General features: G+C 47.3%; 1 protein-coding gene across 2 annotated transcripts in view; it reads right to left on the bottom strand.

Moving 5' to 3' along the window:
* Positions 1-16213: 16213 nt before the first annotated feature.
* Ak9 (adenylate kinase 9) overlaps positions 16214-21141 on the bottom strand; it is a 130138-nt gene continuing 125210 nt past the window's right edge. The window contains exons 39-41 of one of the 2 annotated variants that reach the window (XM_006512939.3): positions 18928-19030; positions 17228-17342; positions 16214-16697 (exon numbers count right to left, since the gene is read on the bottom strand). In XM_006512939.3, coding sequence (XP_006513002.1) covers positions 16495-16697; positions 17228-17342; positions 18928-19030 — 421 coding nt within the window. In that variant the 3' untranslated portion in view covers positions 16214-16494. The remainder of the gene's footprint in view (positions 16698-17227; positions 17343-18927; positions 19031-21141) is intronic. The other variant, NM_001370813.1, reaches the window with a different exon arrangement.

Genomic DNA, 21141 nt, shown 5'->3' with positions numbered 1-21141 from the left:
TGTACCTAATTATCTCTACTTTGTCCACTTCCAGATTATAAATTTGCCATCTATATTGCCCACAATTTGGAAACTAAAGATGGAATTACCAGCCGGACTCTTTCTTTCTTACTAGTTTTTATTAAAAGTGTAAGACCCCCAAAGCTGGGCCTCCGCTCAAGTCCCGGGATGAGCTGGCCAGCACCCCAGTGTCCCGAGAGAAAACCACACCTGATGCAAACTGCAAGAGGTTTTATTATCAGCTAGCTGAGGACGAAGTGTCTCCCTAAGTGTCTCCGCATTAGAGATCAGGGAAAACAAGCTTGGGGAACGTCTAGGGGCTTTACCTTCCAGGGAGAAACGCTCTAAGTTGGGGTCTCACAAAAGCAGCTCATACCACACAGGTATGAGCTCTGTGGTTTCCCCCTTATCTTTACAGAGTTATCTAGTGCACTCTATCCAGAGCTCCCTCGAAATCGGTCAGATATGTGGGCGTCCGAGTGGGATGCCAGGAGAGCTTTGCTTGACTTCTGCACTCCAGAAGGAACAAGGGTGGTTGTGGGATTGGGGATTTTGTTCAGTGATAGAGCACTGGGTTCTGGATTCTGCCCTCAGCACCGAGAGGAAAATAATAATAATAATGATAATGATAATAATGATAAAAAGACAGAAAGAACAAGGGTCAGTCTTTCAACTTTGCTTTCACATAGGTTTTTGTTTGGTTTTCTGCTGAAAGAATTGCAGTAAAAACAATGCAATAAAAACTCCACAGAGCCAAAACTAGATCAAATTTATCGAATAAGCTGCTATTTAAAGGAGAAACTGGTTATCGGTAAGAGTGTCACTCGGAGCTGGTCACCAGGAACCACTCTGAGGAAGACTGTCAGAAAAGGCTGGTTGGACAAGGCTGAGGTGGCCAAACCAAATGTGAGATGCTCACAGCTAGATGTAGGTTAATATTAGGTGAAGATGTAGGTTAATAAAATGAAAGCCAACAAGATTTAAAATGCTCAAAATATTTATTACTTTGAAATTTGAAGAATTTAAAATGTCAGCTCATAGCAAAAATCTAGAGTGTTGAAGATATTGATGATAATATTATTAGAGCATAGATTATACCCTTTTATGAGTAAGATTGCTAATAGAGGAAATAGTGAAATAAATGGGTTATCCAGAATTTTTCCTCCTTCTTTTCCATATCTAATTTCCATTATTCTACCCCTTCCCACCTGAAAGAGACAGAGACAGAGAGAGAGAGAGAGAGAGAGAGAGAGAGAGAGAGAGAGAAATCAACAGAGCCTCCTGTCTCCTGGCCTCTGGATGGATTGGGTCTGTGGAGAACTTGACCCAGGAGAAAGGAGAAGGCTTATCATTAGCTGGCAGATGACAGTTAGTGGAAGTCTTCTGTGGCAGTGAAGGTAACAGAACCTCTGTGAGATCTAGGATGGTTTGCTGATATCTGCTGAAGAAGCTGTAGTCCAAAGCCCATCATGACTTCTGGGACTTGAGAGGAACAAAAGGATAATCGTGCTGTTGGACAGTACCAGCACAGCTTTATAGCCACACCTTCTCTTCCTCCTCCCCACTTTCTCTTTGTCCTCCTCCTCCTCCTCCTCCTCCTCATCTTCCTCCTCGCTAGTCTGATAGTACTCCTACTCCTATTTCCCAGCCCTATCCTCTGCACTACACCCAAGTGGTATATATTGGCTTTGAAAAAAAAAAGATCTAATTCAGACAGGAAGAGTGCCTGAGAATACAGACAGTGTACACCTGCTTCTATACTGAGGGCTCTCAGCACACCATAACACAGGTTTGATGTGTTTGGAATGTCTTTTATCCTGGTTAAGAACTTTCAATTTTGGGTTGGAGAGGTGGTTCAGTGGTTAAGAGCACTGACTGCTCTTCCTAAATTAGGCCCTGAGTTCAAATCCCAGCAACCACATGGTGGCTCACAACCATCTGTAATGGGATCTGATGCCCTCTTCTGCTGTGTCTGAAGACAGCTATTTATTTATTTATATAAATAAATAAATCTTTTTTAAAAAAAGAACTTTCAATTTTGATTATTTTCCCCCAATTTCACATGTCTTGATTCTGATAGGTCATTTAATTTGGATGTTACCCCCTTGGAGAGAATTGTTTTCTGAACCACCCCCAAATTAACTGGAGATGTATCTTTCTCTACCCAGTTCTTCATTTATAAAAGCAGAAAACCAACCCAAACCAGAAACATCATCCCCAGCTATATATTTGATATTCTGTTTGAATTTCTTTCCTTTCATCTCCAGGATATGAAATTTTAATACACTTAACTGAATTCAATATATTTTCAAGTGAATTGAGAAGGAAGTAAAAAGTATATCATAAAATTTAAAGTGTTCAACACTATAGTGTATTCCTTTGAGTTTTGAAGTGCTTGGTCACGTTTGCTCACAACCATCCGTAACTGCAGGTTCAGGGAAGTCAGTGTTTCTTTCTGACCTCAGAAGCACCAGGCATGCGTGTGGTGCAGTCAAAATGCTCATACATAGAAAAGAAGTAAATCTAACAAAATTAAAAGTGCACTGTGAGCCGGGCGTGGTGGTGCACACCTTTAATCCCAGCACTCGGGAGGCAGAGGCAGGTGGATTTCTGAGTTCAAGGCCAGCCTGGTCTACAGAGTAAGTTCCAGGACAGCCAGGGATATACAGAGAAATCCTGTAAAACAAAACAAAACAACAACAACAACAAAAAACAAAAACAAAAGTGCACTGTGGCCGGACAGTGGTGACACATGCCTTTAATCCGAGCACTTGGGAGGCAGAGGCAGGCGGATCTCTGAGTTCGAGGCCAGCCTGGTCTACAGAGTGAGCTCCAGGACAGCCAGGGCTACACAGAGAAATCCTGTCTCGAAAAAAAAACCCAAACAAACAAATAAATAAAAAAATGCAATGTGTAGGAATTTGATCCAATAGTGCATAATAATTCAGTAATAGACTGTCTGACACACTGTTCACAGTCATGTGTACGGTGGGTGACCTGTCTGTACCTCTCCCATATAAACCTCTGCATGTCTGTGTAGCTGCATTTGCATGTGTGTGAGGGACCTGCACTGGCCAGAGCTATAAACCATCCTGGGAAATTCGATTTCCCAGTACTTGAGTCCCCTGCACTCTGTTAAGAGATGCATTTACTCAGAGGATGTGATCTTGTGGGAAGAGATAAAATAAAGGGAACCATGTGGGTTCGGGTCCTAGCTCAGCTCAGTGACATCTTCCTGAGAGAGAGGACAGTTGTCTACACCTGTGCTGGATTCAGCATCTTCACAATAGTGGCAGCTGAGACACTAAAACTCACAGGGCAGCGTCTTTGAGGTCATCTCAGAGAGACGCTTCAGAAACCCCTTCCCCTTTTCTATCCCCAAAGAGGAATCAGAGAGTCTTAACAGCTCTGTGATTGGTCTTGCTGCTTCTTGAACTCCAGACAGAACACTGTAAAGTTGTTTAGTGGTTGCTCTATATAGCCTGAAAGACACTCTTCCAACCCTAAGGCAAATTCCCCGCCCTCCATCAGTGCATATAATTTATTGCAGTTATCACATAGCTTTTAAAAATCTTTGATTTTACACACTAACAGTTCAAAATTAAACAGCATTTTAAGTTATTCCCACTGAGAAAGATAAAACATGATTGCCAAAGCTTGATGTCAGTCTAAGATCTAGGACAAAGGAAGACTGTGAAACTAAAACAAGGAAAAAGCAATCGATCACTCACAATCCTCCCGTAAGCCACATTTCTTAAGCTTTCATACAAACTCCATACTCCAGACCCCTTCATTAGATCCTTTGTCCCACTGTAGTCTCCTCTGTGTGTACAGCATCTTGATAAGTGTGTGGACCACTACCCTAGTATTTAGCACTTCTTTCTTTGAGATCCAAACTTGTGTGTCCTTCCTCCAGCCTTGAGCAGGCTAAATAGACCTTAAGTGTTTGCCACATTTGGTCTTCTGTGGTCCTAGGTGACATCTTCTGCACTGCCACAACAGTAATTTCCTACAGGAGCAGACTGCCTGCTGAGCTTGCTTTGCAACATAATTCTGCTGAAACAAAGGATGGGTCTGTGGGCTCTCCCAATATAAATACGGTGCTAAATATTAAACTTTGAGCCTTGATCAGAAACCTTTGTCTTGGCTTCATCTGAAAGACCCCCGACGTGGGTAGTCAATCAATCTGAGGAGACCCTCTCAAGGACCAGCGAGACCACGATTCGGATGCAAACAGCAAGAGGCTTTATTGGGAACACGGGTACCCGGGCGACGCAGTCTATCGGAGGACTGGCGCGCCGAGTGTGGAGTTTTTACCCTTTTTATAGGGCTGGGGCTGGGGAGCAAAAAGCGCGGTTACAGAAGCGAGAAGCGAGCTGGTTGGTTAGTTCGAATAAGGCTTGGGGTATTTCTCGGTCATTTGGGGAAACTGAGGTGGGACTTTTTAGTTCTAAACAATGTCTATTTTCAAGAAATGGGTATGGGAGGGGTACGAGGAGAGGGTCTAATGAAGGTTCAACAATGGGCACACACCTGGTCAGAACATTGGCAGACACACAGGTTCAAGGAGTGGCCAGAGCTCTGTGCACCTCTATTTTTCTAAATCAGTGAAGCTAGTTCTGCTAACACTGACGTCTGAGAGCCATCTGTTCTTGGCCCTGAGCCGGGGCCCAGGTGCTTGACCACCGATATTTGGCCCCTGTCCCGGTATTATTCAGCCTTAATCTTTAACTGTTAATCTTTAACTGAACTTTCTTGTAACTTTTGAGAACTTAGCTCTGGTACTTTTTCATGCCTTGCAAAATGGCGTTACTGCAGCTAGCTTGCTAAGCCTGATGGTGGGGTCTTTCATTCCCCCCTCTTTCTGGAAACTGAATAAAATCTTTTATTCACGTGATTCCACTTCTTCTGGATCTATTGATTTGAGTTGGTGATACTGTTGGGTCAAAACCAGGGCCTGCACTACCGAAATTCTGTCTTTTACAAACTGGACCAAGCGGTTGAGAATACAGGGTCCGAAGAGTAGGATTAATAAAAGTATTATCAAGGGGCCCATAATGGTGGATATTAAGGTCGTGAACCATGGGGACCTGTTAAACAGTCCCTCAAACCACCCTTGTCCTGATTCGAACAATTTTTGTCTCTGGTTCAACCTTTCTCTTAGCTTTGCCATGCTATCTCTTACTACGCCAGTGTGGTCCGCGTAGAAACAGCATTCTTCTTTTAGGGCAGCACATAATCCTCCTTCTTTTAGGAACAGTAGATCTAATCCCCTCCGGTTCTGTAGGACCACCTCAGACAACGAGGTCAGAGACTTTTCTAGGGCACTGACTGACTTTTCTAAAGCCCCAAGGTCTGTATGTATGGCTGCCTGGAGCTGCTCGAATTGTTTGGTGGCCACTAGGGCTGTAGTCCCGGTTCCTACTCCTGCAGCTATGCCGCCCATAGTAAGTCCTCCCAACAGCAGGGCCAGAGTTAATGACACCGGCTCTCTTTTATATTTGGTTTTTCTCTCAAACTGGCCATAAACATAACCAGGGGAGTGGTAGGTCACCTTTGGCCAGAGCTCAACCAGGACACAGTAATCGGTGGTGAGGTCGAGCACAGTGGTAGATAGGCAGGGAGTGAGCCCGGTGTTGCAAGCCCAAATGGTCCCGGCGGGAGCAGCCAGATAGTAGGACCCGTCGCTCGTCTTCTGGGTGGTATTACACAGGGCCTGATGGGTTTTGGGAACTGCTCCTACGCAGAGTCCCTGTCCGGTCACTTCGGACAGGGTCAGCTTGTGTTGGGAGGCCACGGAGCAGTTAGCTGGGGCAGAGGTATGGTTGGAATAAGTACCTAGGACGGCAACCCCTTCGTAGTAGGGGGGTCCCGCTACCAGACACAACCAGCACTCTTGGGTTTTGTCAGGACTGGTGAGGTTGAGAGCTTGGTAGGCTCCATCTACCAGGTTTAGCAGCCTGTCTCCCGTCCCAGGTTGTTGAGAAGGTGGGGCAGTCTCAGGGACTGTAGAGGCTGCGCCTGGAGGAGGAGGCTGAGGAGGCCTGGGGAGCATGATCTGCACGGGTCGGGAGGGGGGTAACTGGTCAGTGATCACGGGATTAGGCCCAATGGGGACGCGGGGCCCTATATTGAGGACCTGGCGGGTCAAAGAGAACCGGGTCACCGGGTCGGTCCCTGTGGATCGGTACAGTCTTAGTCCCCATACTTTGGGGCCATCCCAGCTGGCCTTTTTGCCCGCGTCAGTGAATTCCAGGACTAGGGGATTGCATCGACCCCCCGGTGTGGCGCCCTTGATGTCACTGGAGACCGCTGAGGAATCATAACAGGGGCCCTGATTCTGAGGGGTGTTTCTTCGCTTAAGGGAAATTAGGTCCCATGATGATGATGGCTTCCAGTATGCCTGTCCAGTGGTCTCACAGCCCCATTTGCCACAGTAGCCCTCTCTCGGCCCTCCACACCCTGTTGGTACAGTATGCCCGGGGCAAACATAGAAGTCAAATGTTCTTGCCCTTTTTCTTCCCCCGGGAGTGCGACACCCGAGTCCAGTCTCATCCCAGTCGTCCCCTATTAAATCGCACAAGTCAAAGTACAGTTTAGGAAAGGCATCGGTCATTGTCCCCAGGAGGGAGGTAGCATTAGCTGTTTGTCCTGTCATTAAGTTGGTAACTCTCCAAGTAACATTGAAGACCTGATGAGGGCTGTCATGTTGTACTGATACTCCTGCCCTTATTAAGATTCCCAGGACTATTAGGGGGCCCCACGGGTTAATCTTATCTTTAAGGGGTTTTGAGAACGCTGGACCTTCCATGTCGGTCCTGATGCTGTTCCGGCCGGAGGGGTTGTCGCCGCTTTTACGTGAGCGGCGTGGATCCACGCAGCGATGCCGTCTACTTTGAGAGCGGTGGGGGTGGTCAGCAGGACGGTGTAGGGTCCTTTCCAGCGAGGTTCCAAGTTCTTAGTCTGGTGCCGGCGTACCCACACGGTGTCGCCGACACGGAAGGGGTGTGGTATCACTGGCTGGTCCAGCTGGTCCTGATAGGCAGCGGCCAGTGGCTTCCAGACCTCTCGTTGTACTGCTTGGAGGGCCTGTAAGTGAGCTTGGAGAGAGGGGCTATTAGTAAACTTTGACATTTCAGGATCATGGAAATTAACAAGGGGCGGGGGCGCCCCATACAGGATTTCATACGGAGTGAGTCCATGGGGGCCCGGAGTGTTGCGGGCTCGGTAGAGGGCTAAGGGAAGTAGGAGTACCCAGTCTCTAGTGCCAGTTGCAAGCGTTAATTTGGTCAAAGTCTCCTTGATTGTCCTATTCATTCTTTCTACCTGACCTGAACTCTGGGGTCTGTAAGCACAATGTAGTTTCCAATCAATCCCCAGTAGCTTGGCCACCGACTGACTTACCTGGGAGACGAAGGCAGGCCCATTATCAGTCCCCAACACTTGGGGCATTCCAAACCTTGGAAATATTTCTTCCAGAAGTTTCTTGGTCACTATTTTGGCAGTTTCATGTTTGGTTGGGAAGGCTTCAACCCAGCCAGAGAACGTGTCCACGAATACCAGGAGATACTTGTACCCATACAGTCCGGGCTTCACTTCAGTAAAGTCAATTTCCCAATGGGTGCCTGGTCGATGTCCTCTTACTCGTGTTCCGGCCCTGATCTTAGTCTTACTGGCATTTACTTGGACACAGGCTTGGCATGATTCCGCCACCTCGTGGAGGATCTTATCTTTATTTAGCATGTAATAGGGGCTTTCTTTCCTGTCTAGAAGTGCCCTCATCTTCTGATAGCTAAGGTGGGTGAGCTGGTGAAGGAAGTCTAATAATTCAAAGGTGAACTGGTCAGGCATCACAGGTTTACCTTGCAGGACCCAATATTTTTTCTCTCTATCATATGTGGCTCCCAACTCTTGTAGGTTCTTTATATCTGTCTCAGTATAATGGAAGAAGTCTGGAGTGTACGGGGTTGAGGTCTCTATGAGAAGTGAGGAGGCCTTTGTGTCAGTCCCCATGGCTGCTTCCCGGGCTGCCTGGTCCGCCATTCGGTTGCCTTTAGCTTCAGCACTATTGCCTTTCTGATGTCCTGGGCAGTGAATTATACTGAGTCTTTTGGGCAGAAAGAGAGCTTTCAGTAAGGCCAAGATTTCGCCCTTGTTCTTGATCTCCTTGCCTTCTGAGGTGAGCAACCCACGTCTCCTATATATTTCTCCATGGACATGGGCGGTAGCAAAGGCATAGCGGCTATCAGTATAAACATTTAGCTTCTTACCTTCTGCCATCTTTAGGGCCTGGGTGAGTGCTATTAGTTCAGCTCGCTGGGCGGATGTCCCGGCTGGCAACGCCTTGGCCCAGATTACCTCGGTCTCGGTGGTCACCGCTGCTCCAGCCCTACGTTGTCCCTCTTGCAGGAAGCTGCTTCCATCTGTATACCAGGTGTGGTCGGCGTCTGGGAGGGGCTGGTCCGTGAGGTCTGGTCTGGTTCCGTGTGTCTCGGCCAAGATCTCGAGGCAGTCATGGTGAGGCTCTTTCCCCGGTAGGGGGAGCAACGTAGCCGGGTTTAGGGCTACCACCGGTCCGAACTGGACCCGGTCCGTATCTAGGAGCATCGCCTGATAGTGGGTCATGCGGGCGTTGGATAGCCAGCGGTCAGGGGGTTGCTTGACTAGTGCCTCTACTGCATGGGGGGCCAGGATGACTAGCGGCTGTCCCATGGTTAGCTTGCCTGCATCTTTTGTCAGAACGGCAATGGCTGCTACCATCCGTAGGCAAGGGGGCCACCCAGCTGCCACTGGGTCTAGCTTTTTGGACAGGTAGGCCACCGGCCGACGCCAAGGTCCCAGTTTTTGCGTTAGGACGCCTTTGGCGTAGCCCTGCTTCTCGTCGACAAAGAGTTCAAAGGGCTTAGTCAAATCTGGCAATCCCAGGGCTGGGGCAGTTAGAAGAGCCTGTTTGATTTCTTGATAGGCCTTTTGCTGGTCTGGGCCCCAATTAAACAGAGTCCCCGTTTTGGTGAGAGGGTACAAGGGGGCTGCCATTTCTGCAAACCCAGGGATCCAGAGGCGACAGAAGCCTGCCGTCCCTAGGAACTCCCTTAGTTGTCGAGGGGTCTTCGGAGTAGGCTGCCCCATCACAGTCTCTTTTCTGGCCTCAGTCAGCCATCTCTGACCCTCTTTTAGAAGATACCCCAGATACTTGACCTGTTTCTGGCAAATTTGGGCTTTCTTGGCCGAGGCCCGATACCCGAGGTTCCCTAGGGTTTGTAACAGGGCCCGAGTACCTTGTTGGCAGTCTAGCTCAGAAGTGGCGGCCAGCAGTAAGTCATCCACGTACTGTAGCAGGATCAAGTCTGGGTGCTGGATCCGGAAGTCTGCTAGGTCTCTGTGCAGTGCCTCATCAAACAGGGTGGGACTGTTTTTGAAACCCTGTGGGAGTCTGGTCCAGGTCAATTGTCCTGAGATTCCCATCTCTGGATCTCTCCACTCAAAGGCGAAGAGAGGCTGACTGGTGGGGTGGAGTCTCAGGCAGAAAAAGGCATCCTTTAAATCAAGCACAGTGTACCACTGGTGGGACGGTGGGAGCCCGCTCAAGAGGTTGTAAGGGTTGGGCACGGTGGGGTGGATGTCTTCCACCCGCTTGTTGACTTCTCTCAGATCCTGGACAGGCCTATAATCATTAGTCCCTGGTTTCTTAACGGGTAGCAGGGGCGTGTTCCAGGGGGACTGGCAGGGTACCAGTATTCCCTGGTCCAACAGTCTCTGTATGTGGGGCTTGATCCCCAGTCTGGCTTCTTGTGACATGGGGTATTGTTTTATGGACACGGGGGTAGAGGTTGCCTTCAGAGGTATGATCAGAGGAGCTTGGCGAACTGCCAGTCCCATGCCCCCGGTTTCCGCCCAGACCTGGGGAAAATCAGAAAGCCAGGTGGACCCTAGAGAAACATCCGGCTCTTTTGAGGTCTCATGTAGCCGATACTCATCTTCTATGTTTAGGGTCAGCACTTGCAGGGGCAGTCCCATTGGTCCCATAACCTGAGCTCCTGATCCCTCGAAGTGGATTTGAGCTTTTAGTTTAGTCAGCAAGTCTCTTCCTAGCAGAGGATAGGGGCAGTCTGGTACATGGAGGAAAGAGTGGGTGACCTTACCGGTAGCTAGATGTACTTTGCGATCCGTGGTCCAGCGATACCGCTTTCCTCCAGTAGCCCCTTGGACCCAGGCAGCCTTATCACTTAGGGGTCCAGGATTTTGGGTCAGCACGGAGTGTTGGGCCCCAGTATCTACCAGGAAGGTGACGGGTTGCCCCCCGACTTTGAGGGTTATCCTGGGTTCAGGGGGGGGCTCCTGACCCTGACCTCCCTAGTCACCTAAGGTTAGGAGGGAGGTCTGGGGCCTCAGTCCTCGGGGCCCTCGTGGCTTCTTTGGGCAGTCCTTAGCCCAGTGTCCCTTTTCTTTGCAGTAGGCGCATTGGTCCTTATCAAGTTGGGGCCTCCTCCGCTCTCCCCCCTGTCTATCCTGTCTCTGACCAATAACTACAGTGGCCAAGAGCTTGCTCATCTCTCTATGTCTTCTGCGGTCCCTTTCTTTCTCTCTCTGCTCATCCTCTGCCCTACGGCGTTCTTCTTTTTCCTCTGTTTCTCTCTTGATACGTTCCTCTCTTTCTTCCGGGGTTTCTCGCTTATTAAAGATCTTTTCAGCTTCCCTCACTAAGTCTCCTAAGGTCTTGCTCTTTAAATCTTCTAACCGCTCTAACTTTCGCCCGATATCCGGGGCAGACTGCCAGATGAATGACATAGACACATTGGTTTCTTGCCCTGGGTCCTCAGGGTCATAAGGAGTGTACCTGCGATAGGCCTCTTTGAGTCTCTCTAAAAAGGCTGAGGGAGACTCATTAGGTCCCTGGGTTATCCCTTTTACCTTGGCCAAATTGGTGGGACTTCTGCCCGCGTTCTGGAGACCCGCTAAGAGCAACTGGCGATAGAGGACTAGGTGGTTCCTACCTTCTGTAGTGGTGTAATCCCAACCGGGGCGTTCAAGGGGAAAAGCAGCATTGACTTCATTAGGCAACTGAGTGGGGCGTCCATCATCGCCCCGGACTGCCTTTCTAGCCTCTAGGAGCACCCGCTGCTTTTCTTCTCCGGTCAGCAGGGTCCCCAACAACTGCTGACAGTCGTCCCAGGTGGGCTGGTGGGTGATGAGGACGGACTCAATCAAGGCCGTCAATTTACCTGGATCTTCAGAAAAGGAAGGGTTATTATTTTTCCAATTGTATAAATCCGAAGAGGAAAACGGCCAATACTGAAGCTGGCCATCTCCCCCCATGCGGAGTGGAAATGCCTGGGAGGTGGTGGAGTCCACTGCGGGAGGGTCTCTCCTTCCCCGCAGTCGAGACACCATGGGAGAAGGGGGGGAAACCTCGGAGGTGGTGGCCGCCTCTTCTTCGTCGTTCTCCCTGGCAGAGGAGGAGGGTTGTGCTCTGTACGGCGGGGGGTCCTCTGTGAGAAGGTCAATGAGGGGTCCGCCGCTATCAGGGAGAACCTGGGGCTTAGGAGGTTTGGACTTTATAGAGGGGGTAAGGGCAGGGTAAAGGGCAGATCGGGACGGAGGTTGCGCAGAAGGACCGGGCGGGAGGACGGGAGCTGTCGGCAAGGGAGGAAGTTTAGGAGACACAAACGGTTTGACCCACGGAGGGGGGTCATAGGCAAGTGCCTCCCAGGTGACGATATATGGGACCTGATCCGGGTGTCCGTGGGGACCAGGACAAAACACTCTAGACTTAACCTGAGAGATAATACTTAAATTGAAAGTACCATCCTGAGGCCATCCCACATTGAAAGTTGGCCATTCAGCGGAACAGAAGGTAATCCAGCGCCTCTTCCTGACATCCACAGACTGGTTGGATGCAATGCGCTGGACATCTCCCCAGTGCTGCAAGGTTAAACTCAGAGGGGTAGTTACGGTCTGTCCCATGATCTCGAAAACACTTAAAGACAGAAGAAAACTAACGAAGAACAAAAGAACAACAAACAAATCAGACGCGCGGCGCGGCTTCGGCGTAAAACCGAAAGCAAAAATTCAGACGGGGGCGGGAAGTGTCTCTGTTTCTCGTCCCCCAACAAAGCCACGTACAGTGGCGGAGCTCCAAAAAGTCCGACTCGGGTAGGTTAACTGATACAGAATGGGCCACAAAACGGGCCCCCGAGGCCGCTGGGACGTCTCCCAGGGGCTGCGGCCGGGAATACGAACTCGTCAGTTCTTCCGCGGAACCGCCAGATACAGATCTAGTTAGCTAACTAGTACAGACGCAGGCGCAAACATTGGATGCCGGCACAAACACGCACGAAGACAGAGACAGACACGAAACGACCGCTGGCCAGCTTACCTCCCGGCGGGGGGTCGGTGGTCCCTGGGCAGGGGTCTCCAAATCTCGGTGGGACCTCCAAATGAAAGACCCCCGACGTGGGTAGTCAATCAATCTGAGGAGACCCTCTCAAGGACCAGCGAGACCACGATTCGGATGCAAACAGCAAGAGGCTTTATTGGGAACACGGGTACCCGGGCGACGCAGTCTATCGGAGGACTGGCGCGCCGAGTGTGGAGTTTTTACCCTTTTTATAGGGCTGGGGCTGGGGAGCAAAAAGCGCGGTTACAGAAGCGAGAAGCGAGCTGGTTGGTTAGTTCGAATAAGGCTTGGGGTATTTCTCGGTCATTTGGGGAAACTGAGGTGGGACTTTTTAGTTCTAAACAATGTCTATTTTCAAGAAATGGGTATGGGAGGGGTACGAGGAGAGGGTCTAATGAAGGTTCAACAATGGGCACACACCTGGTCAGAACATTGGCAGACACACAGGTTCAAGGAGTGGCCAGAGCTCTGTGCACCTCTATTTTTCTAAATCAGTGAAGCTAGTTCTGCTAACACTGACGTCTGAGAGCCATCTGTTCTTGGCCCTGAGCCGGGGCCCAGGTGCTTGACCACCGATATTTGGCCCCTGTCCCGGTATTATTCAGCCTTAATCTTTAACTGTTAATCTTTAACTGAACTTTCTTGTAACTTTTGAGAACTTAGCTCTGGTACTTTTTCATGCCTTGCAAAATGGCGTTACTGCAGCTAGCTTGCTAAGCCTGATGGTGGGGTCTTTCACATCCTTCTCTCACCTCCCATCCTTTTTCATTTCCAGCCTCCCTTTCACGTACCCAGTTCATCCATGGCTGCTGGACAGCTACACAAACTGAGCCCACTTGGAATGACTTTGGGTCCTACACCTGGGTTCCTAGTTCCAGCCTTAAGTTCAGTGGGAATGAGTAGAATCCAAATTAGCAAACATAATCCCCAGACAAGTGATATGCAGAGGATATGGACTTGCTCGGGGGGAATGTGAGATGTTTCTTGGAGGTCCCTAAAATACTTGGAGCCAATCAGCATGGGCTGCTGCCCCTCAAAACCTGAAACTCAAAGGGGATGGAATATGCTGTTAGGCTTAATTGCTAAGGGATGCCAGTATACCCAACTGGCTGAAAAGACGGGCCGTGGAAATCTCGTTAGAAATGAAAAGGCCAGTAAATTGTAGTCTGGTGAGAAAATGGTAAATTACAAATATTAAAAAATTGGTTATGTGGGTGGGGTGGCCGGAGAGATGGCTCCAGGGTTAAGAGCACTGTCTGCTCTTCCAGAGGACTTGAATTAGATTCAGCGCCCATATGATGGCTAACATTCGTCTATAATTCCAGTTCCGGGGTATTGGCACTCTCAGACATATGTGCAGGCAAACCACCCAGGAAGAAAGAAAGGAAGGAAAGAAGGAAGCAAGGAAGGAAGGAAGGAAGGAAGGAAGAAAGAAAGAGAAAAAGAAAGAAAGAAAGAAAGAAAGAAAGAAAGAAAGAAAGAAAGAAAGAAAGAAAGGAAGAAAGAAAGAAAGAAGGCAAGCAAGCAAGCCAGGCGTGGTGGCGCACGCCTTTAATCCCAGCACTCGGGAGGCAGAGGCAGGCAGATTTCTGAGTTCGAGGCCAGCCTGGTCTACAAAGTGAGTTCCAGGACAGCCAGGGCTATATAGAGAAACCCTGTCTCAAAGAAAAAAAAAAGAGAGAGAGAGAGAGAGAGAGAGAGAGAGAGAGAGAGAGAGAGAGAAAGAAAAGAAAAGAAAGGGAGGGAGGGAGGAAGGGAGAGAGGGAGGGAGGGAGAGAGAAAGAGAGTGAGAGAGAGAGAAAGTGGGTGGTGCTTAAATCCCCAGAAAAAAAGTTTTTGTAGTCAACTCCCAGTCTTCTAATAGGGTTAGGGGAATTTTCTTTTTTCTTTTCTCTTCCTCTCTCCCCCCACCCCCACAACTCCCTCCCTCTTCCTCCTTTTTTTGAAGCAATGCTCCCTATAGCCTGGGCTGACTTTGAACTTGGACTGTTGTTATGTAGCCAAGGATGACCTTGACATTCCGATCCTCCTGCTTCCACTTTCCAGGGCTGGAATCTCGAGCATGTGAGGGGCTGGGGATGGAACCCGGCTTTCCTGCATGTGAGCTAAACATCTTCCAGCCAAGAGGCATCCTCAGCCCTGTATTCTAGCTTAGTTTTTATTTAAGAACTGTATATTAAATTTCTCTCTCTCTCTCTATCTCCCCCCCCCCTCTCTCTCTCTCACACACACACACACACACACACTCATTTTTAAAAAGATTTGTTATTTTTATTTACGGGTATGTGTGTTTATCTGTGCATGAGAACAGTACCCTCAGAGGCCAGAGACTCCCTGAAGCTGACATTCTAGGCACTGGTAAGCGGTGCTGCTAAGAGGCTGCTTTCTGGGCCCTCTCTATGCCCTACATTTTTAAACCATTTAACACTTTAGCTGTTTTATACAGCTGCTAAACATTTGTCCTTATTTTAAAAACACATTCGGGGGTGGGGGTGGGGGGCTGGAGAGATGGCTCAGTGGTTAAGTGCACTGACTGCTCTTCCAAGGTCCAGGCAAACTACATGGTGGCTCACAACCATCTGTAACGAAATCTGGCGCCCTCTTCTGGAGTGTCTGAAGTCAGCTCCAGTGTACTTACATGTAATAAATAAATAAATCTTTAAAAAATAAAATAAGATAAAAATGTATTCAGATCTAACAATTTTCCCCTCCCTTACACTCTTTTGACATATTTCATAAAAATCTGCATTTCCTCTTAGAACCCTAGTGACTTCTAGCTATAGAACCACATATTAAGCATATTTCAATCAGGGAAGAATGGGGGCAGCCTGTCAGTTACGACGGATTTTAGTTATTTTGTTGGGAAAATGACAGTGTCTTATGTTCAGAAAATATACAAACAATTTCTTATGTAAAAAGTATGACCAAGATTTCTATTAGTTTTGTCTCTTGAAGGTTTCTAATGTTTACTGGGTAATTTTCTTTAATAGAGACTAGCTTTCTACTGAAAATGTGAAAGGAAGGAATGAAGGAAGGAAGACAAGGCTAGGCATAGTAGGAAGACAAGGCTAGGCATAGTAGCACACACCTTTTTTTCCTTTTTAAAATTGACTTTAGGGCTGGTGAGATGGCTCAGTGGGTAAGAGCACCCGACTGCTCTTCCAAAGGTCCAGAGTTCAAATCCCAGCAACCACATGGTGGCTTACAACCATCCTTAACGAGATCTGACTCCCTCTTCTGGAGTGTCTGAAGACAGCTACAATGTACTTACAGTAAATAAATAAATCTTTAAAAAAAAAAACAAAACAATGAATTAAAAAAAAAAATTGACTTTAGGGCTGGGCAGTGGTGGCACACTCCTTTAATCCCAGCACTTAGGAGGCAGAGGCAGGCGGATTTCGAATTCAAGGCCAGCCTGGTCTACAGAGTAAGTTCCAGGACAGAGAAACCCTGTCTTGGAAAAAACAAAACAAAACAAAACAAAACAAACAAACAAATAAATAAAATTGACTTTACATCCTTATCGATGCCCCCATCCTGGTCCCCTCTCAAGGCCCCTCCCCCTCCTCTTCTCCTCTGATCTTCTGAGAGGGAGGAGGTATGTCCCACCCTGGCACACAAGTCTCTGCAGGGCTAGGAGTGGCACACATATTTAATCTCACACTGGGGAGGCAGAGGCAGGTGGAGTTCTGTGAGTTCCAGGCCAGCCTGGTCTACCTAGTGAGTTCCAGGATGGCCTGGGCTGTGTGGAGAGACCCTGTCTCAACCTGGCCTCCCCATAAAAGAGAAAAAAAAAACAACAAAAAACAAAAGAAAATACATGTAGTACGTATTTTAATATCTCAAATGGAATGCCTATTTTGTGGGAGCATCAAATTTAGGGGGAAAAAAGGAATAAAGTTGAAAGCTGCATGAATACTCAGAGGGTGACCCTTCCTGGTTAGGCCTTTTGAGTCCATCTGAGGCCCAGGAACTACATACACAACATTAGGCAGGAGGGAAGTATACTTCAGAAAATGCAGGGTATTAATTCTGCTCTTCAATTCCCTCTGTCCCTTGGAGAGTTCTGGGATTTGGGTCTCTGTAACGTAAGCAAGCTACCCAGTAACTGGGTCTATGTTTTTCAAGGATAAAAATGTCTGTAGCTTATGGTCGAAGTCGATGGCTCTGAACTGAGGCTCCTTGTACTTCCGGGTCATCTTGGAACTGAGGTACGTTATGAGTTCGCATCTTTCCACAAACTGCTCCAGCTTCTTCTTATATTTTTTCCTTGAATATTCAGAACCCTTGGGATTGAATGCTGTAGAAAATGTCACAGAGTTGGGAATGTTTTCTGACAGGTGGTTAGTAAGCCATGCCAGAGGAGAACTTCACGTGTAAGGAGAGCACACCCAGCCAAGGGGGAGATGGTCCCATCCCACATAGGTTAGAGGGCTGTCTAGCTTAGGTCATCATTTTCTGGACTCGCTTTTCTCTATGGCATGGATTTTTGAGTGCTGACTCTAAGTTTTGTTTTTGAGAGAGGGCCTTACTAAGTTACTGGACTGAGCTAGAGTCGGCTCCGTAGCCTGGGCAGGCTTTGATCTTAGTAATCCTCCTCAGCCTCCTGCTGGCTTTTACAGACCTGCACCACTGGGTCCAGTGCATCGTCCTTGATTGAAAAACTCGGGATTTCAGTTTTGATATTTTCCTATAGATATTTACCCTGTATTTCATTTGCCCCCTCCCATGCAAGCAGACAATCAACCTCGTTTAACAACCCTGTCTACCACGTACGGTACAACAAGTGCGCAGCTTTTCTGAATGGGGCATCATTTCAGAAAGGCGTACCTTTGAGATGAAACGCTATGTAAAGGAGCACGGACCTCCTCACACTTAGGAAGGGGAGCTTGGGTTTCAGGTTCCCTGCCGCATTCATTGCCTTGATCAGGGAAGTTGCTGTCCCCTGCAGGTAAGAGACAATTTAAATCAGTGTATATCTGAGTTCAAGTTTGTTCTTAATGAAGACAGATCAAAGTCTTTTTCTTTTTATCAAATAGCCTTCCTGGGATGGGGATGATTAGACAACCATCTAGTCGACAGGAAAGAAACACACTACATTTGATGAGGAAATGCAATATAACTGGACGTAATGCGGGCTGGTGGGGGCCGCATGCCTTGAAGTTAACAAAGAAAGATGGAGTTACCTTGGCTCATGTCTGCTTGTGTGGGTGGCACTGGTGGCCTGCCTCCTACTCTGTGTTCTTGGCCACATGACAAGGAATTCCAGAGACCAGTGTCACTGTGACCAAGTTCCTAGAGCTGTGAAGGTAAAAGAGGCCTTCTAATAAAGCAGGGCCTTAGAGAACACCCCTCCCTGTGTGTTCTTCCTTGGTAGGTTCATAGAGAGCCCATGGAAAGCTAGCTTTGTCTCCAGCTCTCCCTTCTGGTTTTCTTTCAGATATTTCTGAGGCATTCTTGCTATGTAGCTTACTCAGGTATGTGTCATTGGAGACTAACTTTCTAGGGAAATTGACAAAAATAAAGTGCTTAAGAAGTGACAAAGCTGTAAAACTGAGCTTTTGACATTTATTTTGCAGAAATAAAATAATAATAACAATAACTTCAGAAGGCTAGTGAGATGGTTCAGTGGGTAAAGGTTTGATCCTAGAAACTCACATAAAATTAGAGGGAGAGAACCAATTGTGCAAAATTGTTGTCTGACCTCCACACACATGTCCCCCTCTTGTGCACACCTAGTGTGTACACATGCACACGGAGCGACACACACACACACACGTGCAAGTAATAACTTAAAGATTAAATAACTTTGAAATACTATTTGACTAGTGACAAATTTTACTACCTTTAAAAATAATTATATCTGGATGAATAAAATGTGATTTGGACAGACAGTTTAATATGGATTTGGGATAAATAGTGGGTTTAGTATTTCACCTATCATGGTATTGTGACTCTTTTGTAGAGTAATTTAACCTTTGGAGGGCCAATATAACATTTCAAATCATAAAAAAAAAAAAAACCCAAACAAACAAAATTAAGAAAGGAAAAAGAAAAGAAACTAAATTACTCATCCAGTTTACATGTAAACAGTTTTAAGAGGACCCATTCATTCTCCTTCACTGTGGTGCAGCTCCAGGCATTACATTTAGAAGATCACAGATTTTATGTTAACAGCCACCCATAAATGAAGAGTGGTTTACAACTTAAAATCAGAAAACTGGGCTGGAGAGATGGCTCAGCAGTTAAGAGCACTGATTACTCTTCCAGGGGTCCTGAGTTCAATTCCCAGAAACCACATGGTGTCTCACAACCATCTGTAATGGGATCTGATGACCTCTTCTGGTGTGTCTGAAGACAGCTATGGTGTACTCATATAAATAAAATAAAATAAAATAAAAAAATCCTTTAAAAAATAAAAAAATCAGGAAACTTTGCCTGGAACCTCACTATATCAAAAGTGGAAGTAACTGTTAGAAGACACTTCTGAGTTCTTATAACATGTATCATAAAATGCCATACAACAGAACCTGTTCCAGATACCCAGGCAAAGGCAGACTGGTGAGGTGGATGGATTCCTTTAATGGGGGAAGTTTGCGTGGAAGCTTCTGGTTCCAGTATTGCATTGGTGACCTAAGAATACAAAGCTCGTCAGACCCATGCTCACACAACACTCACCCTGTGCACACAGACATCAGTATGAGACAAAGCTCACTTCTTGCTTTATCTACTGGAGAAAAGTATACAAGAGGGAAGACTAGGGCTTCTAGAAGTTTCTTTTGCTTTTTGATTTCACACAAGGTCTCGTGTAGCCCACTCTGTAGCTTAGAGCAACTTTGAATGCCTAATTCTTCTACTTCTATCCTGAGTCCTGGGAGTGAGCCACCATGTTTAGGTCTGGGGCCCCAACCTTGATCACCTATTTCAGATGTTGTAACTTTCACAGCAACTATATAAAACCTTTTTCTTTTGTCACAAAATTTGAATTATCTAAGCAGCACCCTCATCCCAAAGACACCTGTGCTCAGGGTAGAGGACACCAGGATGGAGCTTCAGAGCCAGGCTCAGGGTCCTCTTCCCAGCTGGTACCTCCTGTCTAAGAGCAGGCTCCACCCAACCTCTGAATCTGAGTTGTACTCTCCTGTGGGTCCCTTACTGTAGCTGTGTTTCTCTCTTCCCACCTCTCAAGTCTTTATTAGATCCTTCTCATGCAACTGCATTTCAACCTTCCCACAATTCCCACATTAAAAGAAAAGAACAATAGTTGAATATGTTGACCTGTTAACTCAGATCTCAGTAGGCAAAACCAGGCTAACCTGTTTTTGTGCTACACAGTATATTCCAGGCCATCCTGAGCTATGGAATGAGACCAGGTCTCATCAGCAAACCAACCCCAACCAACCAACCAACCAACCATCCAACCATCCAACCATCCAATCCCATCGCAAACCAAAGCCAAAACCAACCAAACAAGAATACAACAAAGAAAACCAACATTGATAGTAAATTCACCTTCTTACCTCCAATCATCATCTCTTCCAACAACTAACATCTCTCATTTTTATTTTATTTTTTTATAATTAAGTTTCTTCAACCCCGAGCCCCTCTAGAAATGACAATCTCAGGCTCAGGCTATTTTTACACAGTATTTTCTTTTTCTTTTGGAATCAGATGTGAGTGTTTAAAATCACAAAGTTTAAAGAGATTTGGTTTCGGCTTCTGGGGGTGGGGGGGGAAGCTAGATGTGAGGTTGGGGACAGTGCGTACCAATTCTGTTGTTTCTGGTCTGACTCACTTTCCTTGCTGCGGCTGTCTTCTCTGGGTAGGTCTGGGAGGCTCATCGCTCCTCCAGGCTCCCTCAGTTCCACTCAGCAGCACTTGCCAAGATGCCCTGCCCCATCCCCTGTATCTGGCTATAAACTCAGTCTCAAGTGAGTGTCAGCCCTAATCTGGCTTCACTCCCCAAGGCTTCCCAGAAGATTCCCTCTCCTCCCTCGGTCCTTCTTCACCTCTGTCGTTGTCTTCTGACCATGTGTGGTGGTGGTAGGAGCGGTGAGTGGTGGCAGAGGGGAGGTTTTGGGGGTGTTAGCTCATATTCCATTAATTACTCTATTACCCTCTAAACATCATCTCTGCCTCCAGCCCACTCTTAATACCCCATGGAGAACTCATTTCTAAACAAAATGGGTTCTAACACTGACCTAACTTAGAAGCAGGCTGTCTACTTTTATAACTCTTGGGATCGAGTCTAAATGCTATTTGGTGCTTTTACTTGGCCTTTTGCACTTTACCTTGATCACCTCCTTCAGCCCTGCCACTATATCACATCCAGACATGGTGATTTCCTTCCAGTTCCTAGGTCCCCAGGTGTCATTGTGGGTGTGGGCCTTAAGACCCTAGTCCCAGCTTTCTGGAAGCCAGTCTTCTCCTAGCAGCCTTCAGATGAAGATGTAGAACCCTCAGCTCCTCCTGAACCATGCTGGCCTGGATGCTGTCATGCTCTGCCTTGATGATAATGGACTGAACCTCTGAATCTATAAGCCTGCCCCAATTAAATGTTGTCCTTATAAGAGTTGCCTTGGTCATGGTGTCTGCTCACAGCAGTAAAACCCTAAGACAAGGCCCCAGAATATTCTATTATCAGGTCTTCAAAATGTATCATATACATCTTAGAGCTCCTGTACTTATTCACCTGTGTGTGTGTATGTGTGAGTGTGTGCATGTGTGAGTGTGTGTATGTGTGA

Source organism: Mus musculus, chromosome 10 (genome assembly GCF_000001635.26).
Source record: "Mus musculus strain C57BL/6J chromosome 10, GRCm38.p6 C57BL/6J".
Classification (NCBI taxonomy): domain Eukaryota; kingdom Metazoa; phylum Chordata; class Mammalia; order Rodentia; family Muridae; genus Mus; species Mus musculus.
Note: the sequence above shows the minus strand (reverse complement) of the source record. Positions and strands in the feature narration are given on the sequence as shown.